At 42.0% G+C, this 26,698-nt stretch overlaps 1 protein-coding gene across 4 annotated transcripts in view; it reads right to left on the reverse strand.

The window, feature by feature from the left end:
- bcas3 (BCAS3 microtubule associated cell migration factor) overlaps nucleotides 1-26,698 on the reverse strand; it is a 314,119-nt gene that overhangs the window by 65,535 nt on the left and 221,886 nt on the right. Inside the window, exon 23 of one of the 4 annotated variants that reach the window (XM_085244778.1) lies at nucleotides 8,715-9,016. The exons of the other annotated variants lie outside the window; for them this stretch is intronic. Coding sequence (XP_085100904.1) covers nucleotides 8,994-9,016 — 23 coding nt within the window. The 3' untranslated portion in view covers nucleotides 8,715-8,993. Of the gene's footprint in view, nucleotides 1-8,714; nucleotides 9,017-26,698 lie in introns of those variants that run through there. 4 annotated transcript variants of the gene reach the window in all.

The following is a 26,698-nucleotide window of genomic DNA, read 5'->3' on the forward strand; positions in this document are numbered from 1 at the left end:
AACAAAGAGCTACTATTAAAAGTGCAACACAGACGTTATGATGTCACGGGGCTGTATGGTGGGTTAACGGCGTATGGAGCACATGGCTGTCACAACAGACAACGAGATTATGATGCTAAGGTACAAGAAAAGCATAAGACCAGCAACGAGTTAGACCACGGGACTCCTTACAAACCAAAGCAGGGATCCTTTGCATATTGGCAGCATATTTACTAAAATCATTGTATCATCTGGATGCGTCATCAAATTTCATAAAACTGACTAAAACCACACAATGGTGGAAATTCTTCTTTGGAATGATTTTCCATTCGTAATTTAGAGGCCGTGATCAGACCGGCTACCGTCTGGCAATGTCAAAGATTCTGAAGGATGTTGTGATGTGATGCCAACTTATCACAGCTTCATTTTTCTATTTGAGTAAATAGGTTTCAGTTATTGAGAAGAGACTCCTAACTTTAACCTAATTTAGTTGTTTGTCACCATGTTTCATGGCCCTCTTGAACAACTTGAACTAAGCAGTTAGAGCCGGCCTGCTAATATACACGATCAACACTTGAAGGATCCTAGTAATCTTAAATTTAAAAAAAGACTTTACTTGCTTTACTTGAAAAGAGCAGAATGTCCTGAAGAATACTAAAGATTTCTGTCCTGTGAAAGTTTATTTTAGTATTTCCTGCGAGAAACATATTATACTCATCATTTCAAATATTTCTGGGCTAATTGCTTCTGATTGTCAAACAGCATTGATTATGTGAAGACTGGCCATGTGGGCTAAAAGCATTGATATTGGATCTACTTCTGTTAAGTCTCTACCAATCCCGTGGCTACACCCAGAAATAAAGTCAATGTGAAATTTGAACAACTTCACCTCATATATTTTTTTTTCCTTTTTTCCAATATCAATACGAGCTCACTCTGCTCTTTTATAGCAATCACTATCAGGGGAGCATCACTAGCTGCGTTATTGACAGAGAAAGGATGGTCTGGATAATGCATAGACTGTGACTGCAGAGTGGATCGTATTAACACATCTTATTGATGTGGCTTTTAACTGATATCATATTCATACACAACATGATGTGTGGAAATGGTCCATATGAACTGGTGATGTAGCTCAGAGTTTCATCTTGTGATCACATAATAGACTAATGACATTAAGAAATCATCGTATTATGTGAATCATCCTCATAAGACTTGCATTTGCTTTTCAGCGACACCCATGTGAAAGAGGATGTCTAACTGGAAGCTGCCCTTTCCTGGGAAGCAAAACAAACACTTTCTCATTTTACCTGCACTTTTTTAAACACTCAGCGGAGGAAGGTCAGCGTCTTAAAGCTCCCTATGTACAGCTCGCTTTATAAGACAACAACAACAAATTAGCTCAGCGGAAATTGCTTCAAGTGCTGCAGATTTTCATCTTGTGATCACGTATGTAGTGAAATTAAAACACAGCATGAGTCATCATAAGACTTGCATTTGCTTTACAGAAACAGGACTATTAACAGCCACGGTGTGCCCATATAAGCAAGAAGCCGTATTCCTGTCATGGGAAAAAAAAAGGCTTTCGATCAGCATTCAGATTACCCTTGAAGCCTCCCTGAGAGCCCAGCTGATGAAATTAGTTTAGGTGGGTTATCAGCTGCTTATGGTAATCTGCTATATCCTTGATTTTGTGTTTCTCATCTCCGTGTTCGGTGCTGCTGCAATGTTGATGATTGTCTCCATCTGTGTTGCTGAAGCTTCTAACGGTTTGATCCTGCACTGTGATGTTGAATGCTATGTACACGTTAATAAACAAGTACTAAAGTACAGTACAATATTTTCTATTTTTGTCAAGCAGTATTAAAGAGAAAGAAATAAACTCGTCCATCCATTTATTTGCCGGCTGTGGGTAACGAGCTGAGTCTGGTTGACTACTAACCGGACGATTCAACCCTCGACTCCTCCAGTCTGCATGTCAGAGTCGTCCTGGGCCAAAGAATGAACCTGATCCTCATTCCCGCTGCTTCACACTCGGCTAGCTTACATTACCACATTAACATTAACTAACCATTCCTAATATTATTTCTGTTCTGCAAATCATCTTTTTTCCTAAAGGCACCTGAGCAACAACGGTGCTGCGTATCTGGGCCCAGGATACTCGTGCAAAAGACGTTATTAATCACTAGAGTTTAACCTGTGGGTTAAATAAATGTTAAACATAAATAATAAACGTCAGGAGTGATGCGGCTCTATGACCAAAAAACTCATGTTTTGTACTGAAGGTCAGAACTGTAAGAGAAAGGCGAACTCTGGTCCAAAGCAGCCGACTGCGAGTGATTTTATCCGATTGAAATTTTCAGTAAATACCAGTATTAGCTCGCGTGTCTCACCAATGCCTGGGCCTTTATGATTTTTTACAGTGGACTCTGTTTGACAATCAGTGCCATCCTGCTATAATCTGCTAGATGTTGAGAAACCCCAGTGATGACATGAGCCACGAACTGGCAGCGATACCCTCTGACAGCAGACGCAGCACAATCCATAACCCTTACCCAAACACCCCCGCCCCGTGCTCCTGATGGATTAGCCCGTGTCTATAGGGTCACACAAGGATGGGCCAGCTCAAAGGAGAGGAGGGTGTTGTGAGGAGAGAGGGGTGTCTGCCCTGTCTCACCTCTACTGGCCTTTGGCGTGGTCTGTGATAGGATTGGGCATATCTAAGCCAGAGGGAGGATAATGAATGAGGGTGTATTATTTGTGAGTGTGTGAGACGGTGCCAGGAACATGTGTTATGAATCTATCAGACTGGGCGCCCGGGCCGTCATCGGGTGGAGAGGGGTCCAATTCCAAATGCACTGGACTGCTAGGATGACTGGCATGTATGACAGCTACCTGACCCTCCCCGCACACATTTCCCTCCACCCTGACAAACAAACGCACACAAGCTTCCCCAGTGCTCGACACTTTAGACTGATTGGGCTAGCAACTGCAACAGCTGGCTGGGGATTAAGGCACGGCCAGATTCAGTGTGTATATATTTCCATGTGTGTGAGTGTATGTGTGTGTTGTTGCAAAGGGACTGGCTGGTCCCTCTGGCACCTGTCGCCTAAACCCAATCCCTGCCCTCCTAAGCCGGGTGGATGAGCGGAGCCCCGTCCTCCTGTGGGACCCTGCACTCCTGCCCCAACGTGCTGATAAGGTCAGCTGGGTAGCAGGGCATGCTGGGGGTAAACAGGGGTGAGAATGAGGGCGGGAGTCAAATTAGGAGGGTTGTCACTCCAAACAGATGTGAGGATATATACCTCGTGTCCGAAACACAACAACACGGTGAAAACAAGCTTAAAGGAGCGTTAAATTACAACAAACATGTAAACGATACACGAGTGACCTCAATGCCACCACTGCGAGCACCCACTAGGGAGAACATTATGGGGTCAACACAGCTTATGCGGATCAGTGTGCTATTAATGGGACTTATAACACATGAGGGTGAAAGGGTCTGACAATTTTACCCCTGTATCTGCAAAACAGCGTGAACACATATAGTGAAATATTGGCAGGAGAGCACACATGCTGACCCTTTCATAGCCAATTCTGATGAGAGAAGATAGCACTGAGCTCTCAGCGCCCTGCCTACGACTCGTGTGATGGCTCTATTTCCACAGCTGCTCAGCACATCTTCATCTGTTGCTGTTTGTTAAGAAAGTCCTTAATACTCACTAGATGATAGCACGACAGTTTTCCAGGAATTTTACGTTGAAAAACTGAAATACTTCAAGATCAACACACTTGTTTGGTACTTGTTGTCTGCATTGTTTTGGTTAGTTTGGAGGCTTACAGCTCGCAGAGAGTCAAGAAGCAAGAGGGTGAAGCGCATGTGAACGTGAGAGCCAGCACAGACCAAAGAGCAAAGTCAGCTTTAGCGAGCCATAGAAGTGTTTGCTTACAAATAAACAAAAAATAGACACAAATGTGACAAAAATCTGCGTCTTTCGGCTGACAAACCTTTCAGGTTTATTCACATCAAATCACCGCAACAGTAACCACAAGGCATATTATACTGTAAGCTTAACAAGTCCAGTTAGACCAGTCAGGAGTGGTCAGCTGGGGGATTTGCAGCATCTCTACAAATCTTTGCTGCAACGATGAAGCAGGGAGAAGCATGACCACTCTATGCCACAAGTGCAGAAACACACAGACAAACAAACACAAATCATATTTCATTACTGTTGATCTACCCTGTTAAAAACACAAGGGCTGAAATATACATTTTAAGTAATAAAACTTTTTGAGATGCAGTTGCATTAAAGAGAGAAGAGAAAACAACATTTTTACAGCCAAAACTTTCAAATCATAATTAATGCAAGAATTTTACCAGCTGTGACATCACTAGGCTGTATTTTAAAGTCAGACATGAATTTTTCTATTGTACATTATATGAGTTCTAAATGTGCCCTGCAAGGACTGCTCTATTATTTAGACTTGATTACGTGTTGTATGGTAACCACAGTCACAGGGACATGTTTATTACATGATCCTAGTTTTTAGATTTAGAAGTTTTCTAACTCGCTCCTTCACATACTGTTGGTGGTTAGCTGAGTAGCCTCCCATGACATGTTTATTACAGGCTTTGTGTCTGTGTGGCATGGCAGTGATGTGTAGAGCCCATTAAGTGAATGACAGAAGTCATACGCTTTCAGTTTCATCAATTTTATGACAAGATTATGAGCACGTAATGCCAAAATTCAGCACATTCCTTCTGCTATTTATCTGAAAACCACCCTCACTTTGAGATATGAAAACAAGCATTTTTATGATTTCTGATCCATTACATATGATGTAATCAATGCCCTCAAGCTGCAAACGAGCAAGTAAAGAAAGCACCCTGTGATGCCTGTCACACAAGTTTTAATGTCATTTCTGAAGATGTGCTTAACTTTTATGGAAACACAGCGAGGGAAAGTAACATTTACTTCCTGTCATTTTGCCACATCTTTCAGACAAGTTCAATTCATTAACATAATTTAAGTTAATTAATTAAAGATTTAGATTTTAGATATTATACTAAAAGTTTATAAAATGAAAACATAATTCAAAATTCACGACTAAAACGGATGAATAGACTAATTGTATGGATTTGATGTACAACGCTGTGTGAGACTTGCAGATATTTCTTAGTATGGATTGTTTTGGGATTATTGCAGATTACAAAACAACACTGCGTGAAATCTATTTTTACACCAGGTGCTGCTGGAGTGTTTGTGCTCTGCATGTGCAGCCCAGCGAGTTTTAGTCGTGCCTTCTTGTTCTGTTTGACTATTGGCTGGTTTAATCAACCGTGCATGAATAGGTGTGTGCGCCTGTTTGTGTGTGAGAAGTCGGGTCTTTTCTGGCCCTCAGCAGATCGGTGTGATAGAAAGCAGATCCAGGCTCTGCTTCTTTTCACCCGGCGCTCACAATAACCTCAAACCAGAAACACACACACGCGCGCGCACACACACACACTTGCAGGTAAGCAAGATTAAACAAAGCAACACAAACGCATGGAGTCAAAGTACTGCGTCGTGGACACACTGCTACTGCTTTGTCGAGCACATAGTGACAGGCCCCAGTCTTACTGACACACGCACACACACCAGTGTCTCCAGCCCTGTCAGGCTCTTTGACCGTGGCGAGATTGCATTACACCTCAGAGGAGGAAACTTTTAACACAACGTCTGGCTGTGGCGTCCAGAGGAATAGTCATTAAGTGAAAAAGGATAACTGAGGAAAGATAAAACATTCCCACATCTGACACGCTCACACGCAAACGCAGGGAGTTTTATAAGATGGGCAGAAGTGCTAGGTGAAGCTGTAAAAGCAAAAACAGGGGCTGTTTCCAAAGGAGGGGTTGCTCTGAACACACTGGTACAATAATATCACAGCACGGGTATAAATGTCACAAGTTCAATCTTCAGAGTGACTGTAATATTAGCCGCAGTGATTCGCAGACAGGGAGGGGAATCTCTGCCAAATGTCAGAGTGAGGCCACGAATCAACAATCAGACTTGGATACAATGTTCCTGCTACAGGTGAGGATGCAGCTGTTTTCTAAACCTCTCTGTTACCTTAATTAATTACGACCTCACATTTTTGCTCACGTGCAGAAAAATCCCCTTAAAAATACAAACTAAATTAGCGTAACCCTTCCTTTTTAGCCTCGAAGGTTAATAATAAATGAATGCGGAGCATTGTGCCAAAGGGTTTTGAAACGCTTGGCTAATAATTTTTCTTTGGTAAGATGAAAGGATGTTTTTCTACTCGGTGACTCGGGGCACCGCCCAATAAACATCGGTAGACGTAATGGTTTCACCAGCAAAGGCAGCCAGAGAGAATGTGATGAATTTTCCTTATCGGAACTTCAAAGTCCAACATTTTCCATCATTTGAGGAAGAGTGTGAGAGAAAAGCAGAAAGGCTTTCTGGCAAAGTGTTACTGCGATGCCTCCACTTGATATGAACACACACGTCTGACTCATTCTGCTGGCCCTGAGAGTTCACCACTTGAAGGAAATGATTTACTCGTCCAAATCCTCCCTCTTGTTTGATCCCAGGGAGCTGGAGCAGAGGTGGGGGAGACGCTAGTTTACCAAAGTGTGTTTTTGCCATCCTTTCCCTCCCTCTTCTTCTACTTTTCTAGCTCCTCTGCTTAGGTCGGCCATTTTGTAATTTACTGCAGTCATAAGGCCCGTCGTCGGCTACGAACGGCACGGGATTATGTGAAACGCTGTCTGGCGGCATATTTCACAAAGGAGATCAAACAGAGAGCTAAGTGATTTCTTTTTTTAAGGGCAATAAGTTACAGAGTTCCTTCTCGCAGCCTCGAAGGGGATGACTTTGCAAGATCTTCAACTGAAGTATTCATTGCACTTCACAGAATTTCGAAGAAGAAAAGGCTCAGTAGCTCTGGATGTTATCCACAAACTAGAGCCAAATTCTTTGCATGCAAAGTGCACAAAACATACCAGACTTAATACTTCTCAGAAAAAAAAGCAGACGTTTCCACCTCATCTGTCAAAAAGGCAATCTCGCCTCCAATCGGGAGATCTGTAGTTTGCTAAATCCGCACAGAGGAGAGGTGGGCAGCAGTCCAGTTAGAGAAAGAGAGACCAACAGAAGATTAGCTGCTGATCGTTCATCATACCGAAAAAAGGAGACGGTCTCGGCAAAAACAAAACTAAATGAGAAGACGGACACAGCTTGTGGCACAATGTTTGCATTGAAGCAAAGCTGTCAAAGGGGGCGGGACAAAAGCATCAGTGACAGATTCAGATATTTTCACTAGAAGGATTTCACTCACCAGAGTCGTGAATTTAAGACTCCTGATGGTTGCACTTTAAGTCAATCCAGCAAACTAAACAAAAGTTAGCCAACGTGGCGAAAAAACACTCTGCTTAGACAGAAGTGGATAAAAAACCAGAGACTGATTGACGGACACGTTTTTAAACTGGACCGCAGTTTATCTAGGACTGCACAGTCTGGTACTGTGGGCAACACAGCACGAGTTAGTGCGATTCCCAGTTAAAGTGGTAGTGAAGACGGTGTTGGTGTCAAGGTTTGCAAATATGTATTAGTTGCGTATATTTGACAGAAAGAGACAAAAAAATATTTCAAACAGCATTAAATAAAATAACTCCAAACAACCATATGCACAAAAGAACTCCCTACTGTGGCTATGACAATATTCCAGTGTGGACCGATGTGGACAGATCCACTTTGCCATCTGGCACGCGCGCACGCTCTCACGCACACACACCTGGGAGCAGCCAACACTTGTGCTCGTGAAAAACAAATACAGATGGAAATGCGTGCCAACACACACAGAATCAAAGCGCCCGGTTGTGCACCTACACACACAAACAGCACCGAACGTGTGATGAGAAACTCCAGTAGCAGTTTGGCTGTGCCGGTGTCAGCGCTGTGCAAACAGAGGCCGGTTGTTGACGCGCCAGATATATGGGTGTTATTCTTCCTCTACGTACGTGTACGTGTGTGCGCGTGTGCGTGGATCGCTGCTGGGACTCCCCTTGGCTAAACCGAGCCTCCCACACCTTCTCTTCCTCAGAACCCCGTCACTCTCTCTCTCTGTGGATGGATTGATGAGGAGCCCCACTTCCCTCATCCTCCCTGAGCTTCTCACGGAATAGAGGGAGAAGAGGAAGATTGAAGAAAGCTGAGCCTATTGGCCATCACTCATTCCTATTCACCTTGGGAGTGTGAAAACCCCCCCGAAATACTGGCAGTGACGAATGGAGCAATAAAGCTATATGCGCCTAGAAGAACACGCAACGCTGCTCATGTTGTGGGAATGTGCACGAATGACATCACCAGCACAGGGATTTAAATACTGTACCTGCCGACTTACATCTGTGCTTTGCACACTCAGTTTGACCAAAGCTGCCAGTAGAAACTGTCTATTTTTTTTATACACTTTAGTAAATATTACTAACAGCAGGGGTGTAGCCATCATTGAGGACACGGGGAAGGCGGGCGTTCCCAGCGCTCCAGTGATTGAAACTCTGCTTACGTTAAGGTGAATAACTGAACAGCATTTTATTGATTTCATAGTAAAATATTAAGAAACTGAGCATAATATAATATATATGTACAAAATGAAGCTAAGAAACAACATAATACTTATTGTCTTCTTGCTCACTGCCTCAGCAATGCAGAGATAAAGAAATGTGGACCCTGGTCTGTGCAACTCTGAGAAGTTAATACAGGAAATTTCTTTCTGAAACGTGAAGTGTCAGGTAATAACGCAGCAAGAGGTCGTCTAAAACATAAACATAAAGGCTTTAAGCATTATTTGATAATAGTGGCATTGGCGTGATGGCTTTATTGTCTGACACTTTTATTTACACTGGGGCACCAAGGGGTCACCATTAAAAGCACAATTAAAGGGCAGCCTCACGACCTCTCCGTTTCAAAGGGATTTCACAGAGACCTCGCCGTCAATTTCATTTGGTAATCTCATAAAATGAAAGAACACTGACCTGTTAGAATCCATCCCACGTCATCAGCAGGACCACATGGAAAAGAGAAAAGAGAACAGTTAGGAGGCAAAATAATGCAGACATGCATTCATCTGTACACGAGCACGGGTTATGTCACAGATCACAGGCTAATTAGTTCTTCACTCCAGGTGGTGACAGTCCTGCTCTGCGGGGAGCCACAGCAGCCAGTGTGTGTGTTTGTGTCAAGTGTCAAAGAACTTCTTAGCACCTCATCACCTTTGACCTCCTGGGGGTTGTTACACGATGAATAACATTAACACTCGATTGCGAGTACACACAGAGACACACCCAAACACGAGGGTAAAGTATCCCCAGCCTTTAATAGTAGTCGACTGATTTTACAAGTCGTTGTCATCGCTCGTGGCAACTTTACGAGTTGTTGGAGTTTTTTGTTGGTAGTTGTGACTTGAAGTCAGCTGTTACTCATTGAATTTACCCATTAATAAATATGACCCCTCTGTAATGGACTGGCAACTTGTCTGGGATACCTCTTGCCTAATGTCAGCTGGGCTAGGCTCCAGCTCCCTGTGGCTAAGTTAGGATGATGGACAGAAGCACAGATTACCAAAAACAAAGTAACAAAATCATGTTACAACAGAGATGTTGCTTAAATAATATGGCCAATGGTTACAGTGTATGAAAGTATCCAGAAACCAGAAAGAAATTTGAAGCGAGTCAGAAACACTCTGAATCTAAAATGTGATTGTTTTAGAATGACCCGATAATTTAAGGAAGTGATAACCAGTCTATAGCAGCCATATTCAATGTTCCTAAATAATTCTCCTTCCCAGAGTAAAGAGATAAATAATAACAGATTCTGAGGGTATTTGCTAGAGGTGGGAATCACCATACATCCCACGATACGATATTATCGCAATTTTTTAAAATATTTTGCGATATTCAGATTCTGTACATAAAGTTAAACTTTATCAATATTCATTTTATCTAATATCAAAGTCTCACACTCAGTCTTTCTCTCATTTCAGTTTTATTGTTGACAAACTGAACGGTTTGTATTACAGTCTAGTCCAACTTAACTGAATGCAACCATCTGGTACAATTATAGCTATTCTGAACTATGCAATTTATGAAAACTATGGAGCCCCTTCAGCAACTGAAGAATTTGAAAGTAAATTAAAACAAAATATAATTTTACATTAAATAAAAAAGTTTTAAACTTAATTAAAATAAAACATGTCTTAAATTAAAATAAGTAAACTGTCATGTTTATTGCTGCCAAAAACAAGTTAAACACATTTGGACAGTGAAGGAATGTCAGGATTGTTGCTCAGAAAAAGGATCAACATGCTCTGAAGTCAGAGCACAAAAACCTTTTTTGTAACAAAATATCGATTTCTGCTGTCCCTGTATCGATACATTATTAGCAAACAAAATATCACGATACTACACAGTATCGATTTTTTCCCCCACCCCTAGTATTTGCTAAAAGAATTATCTTTATTTTTGTGAATTTATAACTTCAATCTGACACAAAAACTCAGAGGAATCTTTACACATTTCCTAGTATTCGTTATCTCACCTCATGTTAAATTAGATTTGATTCAAAATGACACGTTATTACTGGATGTCATCACGTACCCTCTAATGTCTAATTCACAGATGTTGGAGTATCTGGACTTTTCTCATCACTGCAGTGAGTTTCTTGTCTCAGACTGACAGATCACACGCTGCTTGTCATAGTCGGTCTTTTTTCATATCGACATTTTTTTTAAAATTGCACCACACTGATTGTCTCAAGGGAAACAATATTCAGAATCTCTGCTATTTCACCTTGATTCTTGCTACTTTTTATCTTCTTTAAAAAACAAGCTGTGGCTTTTCTGGCTTCTTCTTTGGACACAGTTGTCTCGGTTTCTTTAGTCTGACTTTTATTAGTTTCTTGCAAATTCATTTCCACTCCCACCGGGAGGTAAAAGTATTTCCTTATATAGAAAAGTGGTGGTGTGGCATTCAGATTTTCTTGTTTTTACGCAGGGTAAGAAGACTTACATGCACACATTAGTAAACAAGGGCCATTGCATTTGTTTAGAAACTATTATTGAGCTAAATAAAATAGTAATATCTGAACTCCAAAGTCAGCCACGACCACGAAGGAGCGCGGGCCCATCATACTGATGGTAGGAAAAAGCAACAACATGATTAAATTTGTTATTACTACTATAATTATACTTTTAGGGTGTGTTCCACAGGTGTCAATCATGTTAGCTTGTAAAAGTATGAGCATTAGCATAACACCCCCCCCCCCCCCAATAATTAGAGGACCCAAGTGTGCCAAGGAGGAAGTATGCTTTCCACTGGGTGAGAACTTCCCTCAGGAGCAGCGAGACCACCTAGCACTGAGAGCCTGGTGACAAGGGCTTTGATTATTATGCCTGCACTCCCTGCCAGGGCTAAATTTAAGTGTTCCCATAAGTCCAGAAGAAATAAGACTTGGGAATGGCCTGGCCTGTGTTTGTGTGAGAGGGGAAAAGTCTAGCTAAGTGTGTGTGTGTGTGTTTGGGGTCTCTTCTGGTCAGCTTTGTCACACAGTCCAGGGGATAATAATAGGATGTGCTACAACTAACTGAGACTAAAGCCGGACTTCCCACGTCTCCCACTCTTTGGTGGCACTTGTGCTATTCTCTAAACACCCGTCGGACCCGCCCCCGCTCATGTGACGAGCGCGCTCGACTTTCTTGCTCCATCTCTCCCGTTCGGCACCTCCCTCGAGCATAAAGAAAACTGTAAGAAAGAGCAGGACACTTCAAGCAACCCCTCGTCTCCCAAGGAAATGTGGATTCCTTGTTTATCTTTGATTAAAAATAACTTTGGGAAGAGGCCGATCAATACTTTCCCTGCGAAAAGAGAAATGAGGGAAAAAAAGGAGGCTGTGGAGGAGGAGGAGGAGGAGGAGTGGCAAGCGGAAAGGAAGAGAAAAAAGCGTGAGAAATTTGACGACATTTCGAAAAGTGTGTCTGTGTGTGTGTGTGCGATGGGTCAGCCATTCCCATGGCCTCGTACAGTAGCCCTGACGTTGCTACTGACTGCTCTGATGTTTTAATACTGACCATATAGCTGCCTTACACACATAAGAGGCCAGTAAAAGCCTTGTAGGAGATGCTAGGAGCCTCGCATGCTATATAAAGGCCTTACGAGGACGGGAGCACTGCTGGGTCATTCCTGCTTGTGCTTTCCTTGGCTCCTTTCAAAGGATCTGCTTATGGTTTCTGTCAGAGATGCACGTCCATTTTTCACCCCATTAACAACTATCATTACCAGCCCAACTGTAGGCTATAATTGGGCCAGCTATGGAAAAGAGTTGTCAAAACACAATTAAATTCCAAACTATGGTGAGAGAGAACAGAGAGAAAGTGCTGGACGGCCATAACATCATATTGCAAGCTTTCCTTGCCCAAAAATAGGAAAGAAAAACACGAAAACCATTATTTTACATCGGAAGGTTTTGGAGGGGATTATATAGACGGGCGAACCGAGCTGCCCGAACGATAGGGCTACTGAAAACATAACAAATAATCACTCTTGGTGTCAGAGATGAAGAATGGACACATTAAAAGCCCTGCCCGAAGATCAAAAGCCAAGATCCCGAGACAGACTTGATTTAGAAAAACTTCAAATAGAGCCGTGACCGCTAAGTGGCTGCAAGACAAATTATTATAGCAGAATAAAGATGTCCATGATGAATAAACTACATACTCCTTGTGTCAGGAGGTAGCATGAGCTGCTTGTAAAAAGCTCCATCAGGGCTTTCATTGAGGCTCTGGGACTGGGAAAAAAAGTAGTGAGCCCATACAGCTTCAGTTTCTTAGGAGGAGCCGAGGTTTGGCAATAATAATCTATAAAACCCTTAAAGGTCCTGTATAAAAAATTGGGATAGCAACAGAACAAGAACACACAAGAATAAAAACAAAACATAACAGAAAAAATAGTAAGACGCAACGTACCCTATCAGCTTTATTTTTAATGTGCAGTGGTCTGCGAGATAACACTGGATGACATGGATAACACTGTGGACGTGGATTTGTTTTTGAAAGACTGAGAAAACTGGTTATCTCCCTCGAAGCTAACCAAACAGCAATGAAGAAAAAGAGAAAAACCAGTCCTAAAACAACAAGAACCAGATAAGACTTCAAGTCTGTCATCTAACACCAATTCTAGTTTCTTTTTTTATACCAGTAGGTGGTTGTCATAATGCTCACTAACAGCAAAAGTAATTATTTTTCTGTGTAGTGATCCTCACTCGCCACATCCAAACTCTATGCTGCAATCAAGTTGTAGCAACAATGTTAGATTTTAGCTCTTCTGTATGATTGTGACTTACACCAGGCAATAAACGTGTGTCTAAGAAAAACTGGTTACTTCTGGCTTACATGAAGAATATATCACAGTTACTTGTTGCTCGCTACATGCAGTAATTTGCAAGTATGTGTTTCTTTTGTTTCCACGATTCAGTCCTTTAACTTGCCTCGGTGATCGGCATGTTTTCCAAAGTCAGTGTCAGCAACGTTTCCTTTAATCACAGCAGGAATAAAGACATACAAATACATCATAGCCAATCACGCCGAGTCGTGAATGTCTGCGAATGTGGCTTCACTCCTAATCAAAACATAACATGTCCTGTGGCTGCATTCAGCCGGCTCTGTGGGCTACTGTCAGTGCACTTTCTCTGCCAAGTTTCTCCTTCTCTGACTATTAAAATCTCTACAGTATAAACATCTTAAAAAAGGTGCTTACTATTTTGTGACGCTTAACAATTACCACTGCCTCTTATCTCAAACTTAAATATAGCTGTGCTGCATGGGAACACCATATCAAGCACAACCCTACAGAGAGTGTTAACAACACAGTCATCTACAATAGAAAAGCATAGTGCGAGGCCTAAGACGACGTCTGTCTACCAAGGTATCTGGTGCTAGAACAGCGTCTATTAAACCATACAGTAGTGGTGTGTGTGTCGGCTGACATAAAGCAGAGAAGGCTGGGTAGTGGAGGGGAGTTGCAGGCCTCTCTGCCTCTGTAATCTGGCCTGATTTATAGAGACTAGCCCAGCTCTCCCCTTCCACCTCCGCACTGACACACTGGGCCTCCTCCATTGGAGACAGCCTGGCGTCCACACACACACACACACACACACACGGAAAGTCATGTGCATAGAACCAGGCATGAGTGTCTCAGTTGCACAGTAGTGCATGCAACCAAACCACATGTGCCCATTGCTTAACCAAATGAATACCAGACACAGAAATGAAAGGCATCTAAATGTCTGCATGATGTCAGAATAGAAAAGTTCTACATCGAGAAATTATTTTAAAACAATGTAAGAAACAATTTATGGAAAATTAGGGTTTTTTTTATATCATCAAAACAACAGAACCAAAAAAAACCTTGCAAGGAAAACAATTTCATTACAATCACTGGCATCCTGTCACAGCAAGCAAGGCAAGCAGCGCTCATTTACTGTAATCTTGTCAAGCCGAGAGGCCAGCAGGTTTTTTTTTTTGGCGTTTTGCACATGCGCAAAAGACTCGTCTTTGACAGCAGACTGATGGGAAACTAGCGTGTTAGGCAGGCTGCCACTGGGTCTGCTTTCACTGCTCTGACTTCAGCTACCATCTGCACTCTGTGTGGAAACACAGCTAGCATCAGCAAGTAGATGATCGCTCATTTATCATCGCAGCAAATGAGCTTTCGCTTAGTAACCACCTCGGCCAACGTAAGAAACTTGAATTACTTGTTTCGTACGTTAAAGCTTTGACGATGGAGACGGGAACACCTGCCACGTCTGGTTTAATGAACCATTGCAGGCTCAGATTAGCATATGTGAGAAATCACTACTTTGAATGAATGTACAAAGTTTAATCCACTGTTTTGCTGATATAACACTTTATTTTCCATTAATATTTTGGCAGATAGCCACATCGCCCAGTGCTCAAGGGTTTGACTTCAGCTGTGATGCATTTTAAAGTTGTAGGCCGGTGTTTCTAAGATGATTAAATGTAGTTTTTTAGAGATACGTGGTCCATTAAAGACGGGATTTTATACAAAATGTTACATTACTTTAGAATAAACACAACAGAAAGTGTTTAAAATGATAAGTGAGTAATAATAGTATTGAAATACACTTCAGGTTTGATCAAAAATAATAATGATGTAAAAATATTACAAAATACATGTATGCTTTCAAAAATCCACAGTACACCCATATATCCATGGCCTGCCTACAGACAATCCAATGAACACACTATATTTGAAAAAAAGGAGATTGGTTGCTCTAACATCCTATTAGGTCAAAGAGAAAAATGCATGTAAACATGTGTGTTTAGGCCCTTAAGGAGGATCCTTTTACGATACATTATTGTCAAGTACCCACTCTAGGTATTTGGTTTTGTATCTAGGCAGTCAGCCGCCTGCGCTACTAACATTCACAGTGCCTGTGAATGTACACTTGGTTCTGAAACAACCAAAAGTCACACATTAAGAGATAATGGAAAGACACAACAAGCAGACTCCAACACCTTTATGCGTGTGTGTGTGTGTGTGTGTGTGCGTCCACACGTGTGTATAACATGAATCACACTGCAAGGACAGGTGTTTACAGTGAAGCTGGTTATCTGTCTCCATTACACCACCACAGTTCAGCCTCCCAGGGCCATTATCTACTCAGACCTGCCTAAATACACACACTCAGAGACAGGAAGCCCCACCAACTAAAGGCAAGACCCTTTACCTGTGTGCACGCCATGAGCATGTAATGGACCTTTCAGGGGGTCTTTTGACTCAATCCGACACCCAAACAGAAAAGGCCACGTCCCTGTTATTTCGCAAACTGTGTTTCTTTGATCTGCAGTGAAATCAGCGCACATTCACGTACAGTTGCATTTAAACCCCCTTAGTTCAAACTAACATTGTTGTTATAGTGGCTAAGGTTTTGATGAAAGCCAAAGTCTGACCCGATGTCATTTTTACATCCTCTTTCAGTGATCAGATGGTCTGATGAAGCACAGCGAGCTTGTTCCTTATCAGTCTGTGCAAACAATGTTCCCCTGGAATCCAGTTAATCCTGTGTGACACAAGCTCTGAGTAAGATCAGATAGTAAGCATGTGTGCCTATGCTACATTTGTAACTAAGTACACATGCATTTAGTTTGTTTACATATTGGTCCTGAAGTATTAGTCACAGCACCCATTTCAGACACATGCCGGATTTCTTTCCTGCGCGCAGCAAACCAAACCTGTGCTTAAATACTTTAACACTTTCAGACATTCTAATTGTGATTGCCATAAAGTCGTACAGTCTCAATTATCTCCTGCAGCTGTTCCATACTCTTCAGCACATAATGGCTTTTGACAGCCCAGAAAGCAAGGGTGTGAACTTACTGCTTTCAATCATAGCCCTCAGTCTACAGCGCTACGGTCCTGACACCAAAGCCTGACGTTTCTGGCAGTGTTTTTACAAGGACGACAAACTCACATGATCATTAAGGATGGGGAAGATTTTTACATGTGGAACCTGTCAGCAGAATGAATAGCTTACCCACGCAAAGCTCTGCCACTTTTCCAGCGAGAAACTACTTACACAGACTCCTGTATGACCTACTGGAATGCGCTGAATTGTGTCTTACTCACAACTGAGTTTAGGAAATAGAAACACATTTTAAAGAACGATGATCAATGGCTTCCTGCTAATTTGGCCATTTAGAAACATGCTGTTTTCTCTTGGCTAAACAGGCACATTAAGTTTAACCGTGAGCGTTGAAAATGTGCTTTTCTCCTTCTGTGACAACATTTAATCAGGGTGGAAAGATGAGAGGGGAAGAGAACACTTCAGGCTATTGTTGTTCCTTTTTTGGTGTTCCATTTTTCACATCTCCAGCAGTAAAATAACTCCATGTGTGTGACTGAGAAATCCAGTCAACAAAGACCGCAGAAGACATCATTTCTTCTGGTATGTTCTCCTGACTGTTCAAGGCACTGTCGTACTAGTTTGGACTGTAGTACGACAGCATAGCAGAGCATCAAAAAACTGTTGTTACACGAAAGGCATTTGTCAGAGTTTCTTTTCTTATGTCATCCTTGCATATAAGATTCTGTTGTAAATATGTAACAATGTGCAAACCACAGGTTTCAGTTTCAGTTCAGTTTAATTCTATTTAGTTTCCCACGTGTTTCTGCTAGTTTCAGTTTGTTTTCATTCGTTTAATTGTTTTAGTCTTTACATCATAATAAATTATATAATATCATTATCATATTATGGAAGGTGCTTGTTAGTGGAAGATTATTACAACATGTACACATTTTGGAGGAAGCTGAGTCAAATTTTTAAGGTCTCAATAAATCAGGACAGGTTGTGCTGACGAAGCTCACTGTACTGATATAACAAAGGGCATTTCTTACATCTTTTTACTTTATTCGTTTTTGTTGTTTTGTAAGTTTTGTAAGTGCACAAAATAATTTCAGTTTCTTATCTCTTTTTTTATTTTTTACTTTCCTCTCAGGTAACTAAAATGTTCTTTTTTCTCATCGGATTTTTCATTTCAGATGAACGGGACCTTGGTGCAAGCATTTTGGCACTACAGATGAACTCATCGCTTCTTTGGTGTGTCTCTTCCTTCAGGGCCTAGTACTGGAGAACACCTTAAAACTACCCGTTCAGTTAAGTCATACCTGGCTAACCACAGTTAGCTCTATAACTGCACAGACTAATTTTTTATCAGTGTCACTGAAAGAAGGCGCACAGGCTGTCACTGCACACTGACTTGAAACAGTTTCTCTCTATGTAACACACACACTGAAGCACCTCAGCACATGTAGAGGAAGCCAGGGCTCGAACCACCGAGGCTATGAGGTGTAGGCAACCTGCGCTACCACTGGAGCCACAGCACATCATACTTTTTTTTAAGGAAACTTGCAGACTAACTGTTTTAAGTGGCTCTTTTTAAGAGGAAATCCTCTGATATAACAATGACCACAAATCTATTACGCTCTAAAAATGAATACATTTGTTAAATTACAAATATATTACCATCTTATACCAATGAAAAAACCCCAAATATCCGCATCAGCCTTACAAAAAGTCATATACTTTAAATGCCTGCCTGTGTGGTAACTGCGTAGGAGCGTAAACATTGTGGTAACCCCCAGGCCAGGTACTGTCTGGTCTGGTATATGAGGTGGTACCACCAGTCTCCCACTGCCTTTTAATTACGAGTGAAGGTGGGGGAGAGCCATTTTAATGAAAATGGTCCACATCATAAAAGCAGATTTGACAAGGTTCATTCACAGTTCAGACTCAAGGACAGTAAACACACAGATAATATGGGCCGTACCATTCACAAGTGCAAACACTCTAGATAAGATTAGATGTCTGAGACTGTTGTGATCCCAGATGTGAAAAGGAGCATGAACCTCTGCTCTATTTGTTGGAGAAACACAGCATTTCTCCTAAAATAATGAAAGAGGAGGAGTTCAACACTCTTTAGGTGAATGGTAGGAAAAGTAGTGCCAGTATAAACATCAAAAGGGCCACTGTGAAGCTGTGCACCATACTACGCTGACCATTTACAAAAATATTCATGCAGACAGTATGTACAATTGGCTTTGATCTGATCAAAGAAGAATCAGAATAGACCGATATGGATACAAAACGTGACGCAGATATTGCAACATATGGATGTGGACCTCTACAACCTGTAACTAGAAACACTGACGCTGGAGGCCCAGGGCAGAATAATATGTTGTTTGTGCTTTTCATTTTGGATCTATTCACCAGCAAAAGGAAGCAAACTATGAAAAAGAAAAAGGTTTCCAGAATTGTTGTTGCCACACACCGTGGACTGTGATTATGGCCTTGCCGACAGTGCACCAGTATTTCTCAAGAAGAGATGTGGGATGGAGAGTGACAGCCAGAGTTCAGCCACAACTAATTTTAACATCCATCTGTCCCAGTCTGTCACTTCTATTGGCTCTCTGATGGAGGGAGGAGAGGAAGGGAACCTAATCGGTGGGAAGCTGCCCAGAAACCCGTGACCTGAAGCAGGATGAGGGCTACAGTGCATATGTGTGTGTGTGTCCAGAGGGGTCGGGGGAGAAGGCAGTATCCTGGCAGGACATTGGGGACTCAGTTCCCAGCAGCACTCGCAACTCTCCTGCTCAGGCTCCATAAGTCTCTCCCTGCTGGGTCAACGCTGCCTTCCTCCGGGGGATTCTCACTTTTTCCCAAGGCTATGCCCAGCTAGCTCTGACTCTCTTTCCTTGCCAAATGACCCAGAGTTCGGCCACTTGCTTCCCTTATCTGTCCTTTCCCAGGGCTGTGGTACTCTATCCATGTCTCCCGTCACTGTCTGTCACCCTCTTAGTCGTCTGATGTACAGTAGTCACATCATCTAAAGCATTAGCCTAATTATGGTCTGTCTTACTGGAATTAGCAACACTGCATAGTGAAGCATGAGGGACAGTGTTCTATTAGATGACACAAATCAAATTAGCACAGACATGGATACACACACACTTTGAAGTTTGTCAAAGCAAACCTCAGGGTAATGCTTTTTTATGAATTATGATCCGAAGTCAACAGTGTGGGTCTTCATACTGCGCTGAATAAAAGGAGGAGCTGGTCTGTTTGGTTCTTCGTGTTAATAAACTTGTTGACTAAGGTCTGTGTAGCCGAATGAGCTAAAAACAACAAAGATTGACATGGTGAATATTCTGCGTGTTCATATCACAGTCTGTGCGTGTCTGTCCTAGTCTGCTGCGTGCTGCTATAAGATGGGTATGCAGTTGTATCAAATTGCAGTTGTATATATGGCACAACTGTATATTTAGAAACATAACACATTCAATATCCACAGCTTATCTCGTGCGCTTTGAATTGTGCATTGTGATATTGTTTTTTTATAATCAGAAACTGCTGGTATAACACTTGAACGCACGAAATGTTCACTGGTGCTGCTGCCTGATGTAGCGCAGCTGTAACTAGCCACCAGTCCAAACAGCCCAGTTGGAGAGCAAAACAAAGTCTGGCACAATAAATCACAAGTTTGTCCACCAGTTCACTGCCGTCTCATGTCCCATTCCGTTTGGGTGTTTGGTTTCTTACATCTTATTAAGTTTGTTGTCTGGTTAGTTAAAGCACCTAAAAGATTGTGATGTCGCTAAATTATGACCCTTTATAACATTAACCTGGCACCTGGAAAATGAGGCTTCATAATACCCACTGCATTTGAATGTAATGCATCCATACATGAGTCACAGCATGTTTTCCTGTGATGCCATCAGAATTTGCCGAGTTGACCAAATTGAAACTGAAAGTATGGAATATTCTGGTAAATAGTACAACCTTCATTCTCCAGCATCCTTATAGAGTTGCTGTTTAATTAGATTAACACTATGGTACAAAAGGCCAGATTTACCAACGGTCCATTTTTTGGAGAATTCTTACTTAGAATGCAAATTGTTGGGAGAGGGGTGTTTAAAGGAATTACACTGGGTTTACTAGAGATTGCAACACAGCACGTCTTATGTTGTGACTGTGATGTTGCTGCCAGCAGCATTCACTTATTTGGAATATGAGGAGGCAACATCAGAATCATTATGTAATCAGTGCAGGTGGATCGAAGCTCGGTGCGCACAGGTTTTTCAGATTCAAGCCATTTATAGTTACAGAAAACTATAGAGAAGCCTCACAACGTTTTCACAGTCCTCAGTAAAACTAGTAAATCAGAGAAGAACTTAAATGATTGAAGAAGGGGATAATCCCAATCTCATACTGGGAAACCAAAGTGAGTTAATGGGTTTGCAGTTTTACTTTACTCACGTCCCAGTTACAAATGATTGCAATTATTGAAATTAAATGGCTACATCTTTGTTTATGAATTGGAGCATTGCATGTAGATCACCTACAGAGCACTTAGTCGACCTGTATTTAATAGGCATAGTTCCTGCATTGTAACGTCATCTCTTGAGGACAGATTCTTGCACAGAAACTCTCACTGTCATTATTAAATGTACATCACTCGGACCAGAGCCAACCCTCGCATACAAGTGGACAGATTATAACACCCGTTTTAGAGTTGTATGTTCCAAATGTATAAACAGAGTTGGTTAAACCTTAAATTAACTCTAGCTGGTGTTGTCCCCAAAAACCTTTTAATAATGACACATTCATTTAGAAAGGCAGAACCTAAACCACTGGTGATGCCAGCTTGGTAAGATGTTTTGGACCAAACACAGAGCAGCATGGGATGTGCAGCTGAGAGGTCTTTGGGCTTTCTACAGTGGCACAGTGCTAAGATGGTTAAGTTCCCATACTAGCTTGTGTTTACCCTGAGCTATTTCTGCACACTCACGCATACACACTGTTTGCCCTATCATACCCCCTCCTTCTAATTTCTCATCCCTCCCCACCCATCTACTTCCCCTCCTCCTCTTTCATCCCCCTTTCCTTCCCCCTCTAGAGTCCGGGAGGGTTATGTGAACGGCCAGGGAAGAGGGCTGAGAAACAGACAAGAGGAGTGTGAAAGAGGAGAGATATGTTGCGGGGTCATCACTGAGTCATCATATTCCCTGGTAAGGCTGGCTGCATGTGTGTATGAGTTAATCTGCTTTCCTGAAAATGTGTGTGCGTCTGAGTGGGATGTGAAGTTTGCGCATTCCAGTGAACAAGTGTATCTAAGTGTGTATTCTGGGGTGGGGTGTGTGCGAGCATGCTTGTGTGTTCCTGTGTGTCTTTGGAAGTGTTAATTGGACATTCTGTGTACCAGCAACATAACCAATAACTCACGGGAAAACAAGAAGCGAAAGCTTCTGCTTATCCAGTTCGGGTTTGAAAAACAGGCCCCATCAGGACACATCAATCAATACAATGTACGTGTGGGAAACTGTAAGGTGGCAAGAGCCTATAAAATGTCACTAAAGTTCATTGACTGGTGAGATTGTTGGTATGATCCCAGGAATGTTGATGACCTGCCAGCTATGAGCAGGTTCTTAGTGAATATGCAGAAAGAAGCCTGATCGACAGCAGCAACAACAACAACTGCATCTGCTGCCATCATCTTCATGTCAGATGCCACAGAACACCTTTACAGGCCTTTGCAGTAGAGCAGGGCAATATGGCCAAAATATTTATCACGATATATATTTGAAAATCTGCGATAACGATATAACTGACGATATAAGTGAGGCGAGAAAAAATACTTTACAACTCCACAACTTTATTAGTGCAAAAAAAACATCAATGTGTTTTCACTTAAACAAGCAGCTGCTTTTTATGTGCATTAAAGTTATATAAAAATGTAACAGTGCAAATGCAAATTCCTCGCTGACAGTTTAACCAAAAAGCATTTCCAGTGGAAACTGGCCAACATATCCTCAGCATAACCATGTATAATATGCACAAAACATAAAAAGAGATCATACACACACAATGAAGTAATATTATGTTGAAGCACAGTACATATCACTCCGCGAGGCTCCGCCTACGATAGCCGTAATGCTCCGACAATCCATCAAGCGGTGCAGCTTCGTAGCTTAGCAAAGTCGCACGAACACATTTTTTGACAGATTTTTGAGCGCCGTGTAGCACAGAAAATCGGTTCGATAATAACAGTAATAACGACGGCCCGCTAGCATGCACTACCAAAAATAGTGCTTTGTTGTGTATCTGACGGACGAAAGCTAAACCAGCTCCACACCAGTGAAGTTGCAGCATTTTTACAAACCAGTTCTGGTTTGTTCCGGAGTACCCTCCGTTCATCCGTTTCATTCTGGTTCATCCGTTTCATTCACCGAGCCGCTTTCGCCCTTCTCATTCTCCATCGCCGCCATGCTTTTTCCGACGTTTGCGTATGAAAACAAAGGCACTGCGCATGCGCGTTTCACCCATATTCTATCGCCATATTTAATTTTCTTATCATCGCCCAACATTATACAGGTATCACTGTGAACGGCATGATATGGCCCAGCCCTACTTTGCAGGACCGAGAACACACATCTGGGCAGATGTTTGATGAGTAATCAGTGTAGCAACAAATACAGGCCTCTCTCTCCATACAGACCATAACACAGCACTAAACACATTTAAAAAACCCAGAGAGCGCACAGTATGTGCTCCTATACGACTCTTGATAACTCAGGGAAAAAAGCGTATTACCTCAAACAAAGTCGTCCTTTTAAAGGGAACAGTCCTTCTACCAACCAAATGACCTTATCATATAATGTAAACAAAATCAGAACCACCAGGGATTCAAGGCTCCATTCACTACTACATTAAACGCAAATTACTTTTAGATTAACTTAATTTTAAGCGATAAACTTGACTTTAATGGAGCAGCCCTGCTGTTAAAAACATCCCTCTTTTACAGCCTTCCTAAGACACTCTGCTTGCTATCATCCCAATCGCATCGCTGTCCTCTTTTTCTCTCTTCCCGAGCCCCCTTTTCCTTTCATCTCTTCGCCTTCTACTCCTCTCAACAAGGCCGAATATCTGTGTGGCCTGGCTTTGCCTCTCAACAGTAACTCAACCCATAAACAAGCTGCCTTACATGCTGTAATCACAAACCCCAAGCTGCCAGACATTAAAAGGGCCATGTTTCATCCTGATACAAAAAACAGAGAAAGAGGAGCAGAAAGAAGAGAGAAGCCTCTGACGTTTGAGCCTCCTCCTCTTAACAGATGCAGTGCCTAATATCAGTTTGCTAAAGTGCAACTGGGAGGAGAGATAGATAGCGATGGAAGAAGAGCATATCTGTGAGGAGTTCCACATTGCCCTGTGCTGATCAAAGTGCTTTGCAGCCTTTGTGGCTAATTGTGGGGATTATCTGTAAGTGCTTGGAAAAGACCGGCCTTGTTTTATGAGGCCGGCGTCTCTCTCTCTCGCACACACGCACAGCGTCTCTGAAAACGCTACTGCGTTGGGTACAGTGCACAAGTAAGTGGTTGGACAACGATAGAAAAAAGGAGTGTGGAGCAGAATGAAGAGTGAAATAGCGGTTTAAAAATGGGAAACGATCCAGGAGACATGAAAAAATCCGACACACACACAGAGGCAGACATATCCTGTCGTGTTGATCTAGTTTCAAGGACAGTGGTGGGACTAGAAGGTTTGGAGTGCCAAACGACTTGTCAATGTCAGTTGTAAAGCTGCCTCCCCTAAAGCCACTTCCCCATGCTCACTCTCACACACACACACACACACACACACACGCTCAAAACTGTGGTCAGCTGAGCGGATCCTAAGTGAGGTCAGGAGTAGTTTGGAAACACACGCACACAGCTCACAAAGAGACTTTCTTTCTAGGGTTTATGAGTCTTCTCTATAGTTTTCTCTGACCACAAACACACATGCTAACACACACACACACACACACACACACATATATTCACACATAGGCAGATGCACACATGCAAAGAAAAAAAAAAACCTCACACAAATCTGATATAACGGATATGGTTTTGTGAGGGGGAGAAGTGTGTATGGTCAGCGTCAGGTCCAAGCAATTATCCAAGTGTCCAAACCTCTTTCAGGCAGTCATGGTGGAGCCAGACAGAGCTCACACACACACACAGAAGCACAATTCTCAGCTCCAGCCCAGGGATTTACCCAAGATAATTCCACTTCTATTCACCATGAGAGGTTTTACAAGGTTAGGTCCAAAAATCTCTGAGCCACTGCTAACTACGAGTGGACTACCAGCTGGCCCTTGGACTCCAGTCTGGAGGCTCAAGTGCTGGATTCTGGTTAACTGAATGGCCTTTTGGGCTCAGAGCCCTGACAACGTTTCCAATGAGATGAGCAGAGAAGACAACGGCAAAGCAGCTAATCTTGTCTTTATGCGGTCTTTGTTTGTAAGTGGGGAGCACTTGTAGAGGCAGTGTGCAGGTAAGCAGCGTGTCAAAGGTTAAGCTGGGAGATTCAGACTTGCACACACAAGTTAATTAAAGTTTGTCTAAGGGGGTGAGAGTGTCTCTTGAGGAGGCTGCTAGAGTCTGAGCGCTCGCCTGAGAAAGGAATGCTGTCGACTTCAAAGTTGGCCGACTGCTGCTGAGCTGTTTTCACAAAGTGCCCAGAGAAAAAAGAGCGGGCAGAAATCAGAACTGTTAATGGATAATTTTCTGTGACTAAAGCATGGCAGAGCAGGAGGAAGACTGTGTCCCCAAGAGCAGTAAGAAAAGGCACGCATTGTTGTCCAGCACATGAATTCACAACTATTTTGAAAATTGTGCAATGAATTATGATGCTTAATTTTGGCATTTCGAAACAGATGACGTCACTAATCATAATAATTAGTAAGCTTTTTTAAGCTTTTCACCTTGTATCAGCTGGATCACTACTGGCCACTTTTTAGCTGTTCCACCTCCAGACTTGCTTGTTCGGAGACTTCAAATCAGTTTTGGCCACTTTAATTCAACATCGTTACTCTTGTGATGGTGACCAGAAAAACAACAGCAAACATTCCAGCAGGAATCGGAGGATGGATGCAGGAGAGGGAAAAACTGACAGGAGAAAGAGATAAGTCCAGAAAACAGAGGCAGATGGCGAAAAGGTTAGCTTTATCTCCCACCTAATGCTGAGGCCCTAGTGTCACACTTAAACACTCTGGGTAAGCATCATTTTTGAATGTGCATGGTTAACACGGTGAGTGTGAATGTGACCCTAAAGTGCCGCTGACAAAATTACTAACTCACTGCCATACCTGACAGCATGAGAGAAGAAATGTGGAGATATGGAAGGGTCTGCCCCTGCACGCTAGGCTCTTCGAAAAGTTTTCATAAACATATTTATTCACTGAAGCCTTTGTAATTGTGATGGACCGAGTTGAAAAACAGGAGTCGTCCCAGGAATTATTAGAAAAATATAGTTTCCATTTATTTAACCCCCAAAAATTATATTTACAAGACTAATAAATGTTGAGCTCATAAAAGAGGTCAAAGAAACAAAACTGAACTCAGGCACAGACTGCAACCTTAACAAACCAAATGACTGCCCAAACATACATAATTGACCTAAACATGAAATGACATACAAGGGTGTATATATAATGGCTGATCAGACCATTGTGACACATGAGGGGTAACAAACAAAACACAATCATAAATCACAAACGATGCAGTACAATCTAGTTTGTTAATAAACTAAACACTAAAGAAGAAAATCAAAAAACCCCATTAAACCCTAAATATTTAGTTAAATACAAATACTTTGTTTTTAAAGCAAAGAAAACACACATTCCCCCCCTTCAGCAGGAAGTGGTGGTGTGGTCCAATTATCCTCCTTTGTATTTAATGGTTTCAAACCCTGGCTACCATCTTTTGTCCAGCAACTCCCAGGGATGATGGCAGGTAAGAAATAAAAAGACAAAGGTTAGTCAAAAATCAAAGTAATGAAGTGGTATGAATACATAAGTAAACTAAATGTGCGCGCTTACAAATAGAACAAATGTATCCAAACCAATCAATAAAGTTATTGGAAACTAAAGTGTATTACTATGTTCAAATGAAGAGTGAAAATACAAAAGTTACCGACTTTAGAGTGTGGCCACGGGTTTGGCCATCACAGTAATAATAATAATAAAATAAAACATGTTTTATTTTATTTTTTATTTTATTCATTGAGTTATTTATTTTTGTTTTATTTTATTTTATTTTATT

This window comes from Mchenga conophoros, linkage group LG14, assembly GCF_057382185.1.
Source record: "Mchenga conophoros isolate Kocher_MC1m ecotype Shallow Benthic linkage group LG14, M_conophoros_male_GT1.1, whole genome shotgun sequence".
NCBI classification, from domain to species: Eukaryota; Metazoa; Chordata; class Actinopteri; order Cichliformes; family Cichlidae; genus Mchenga; species Mchenga conophoros.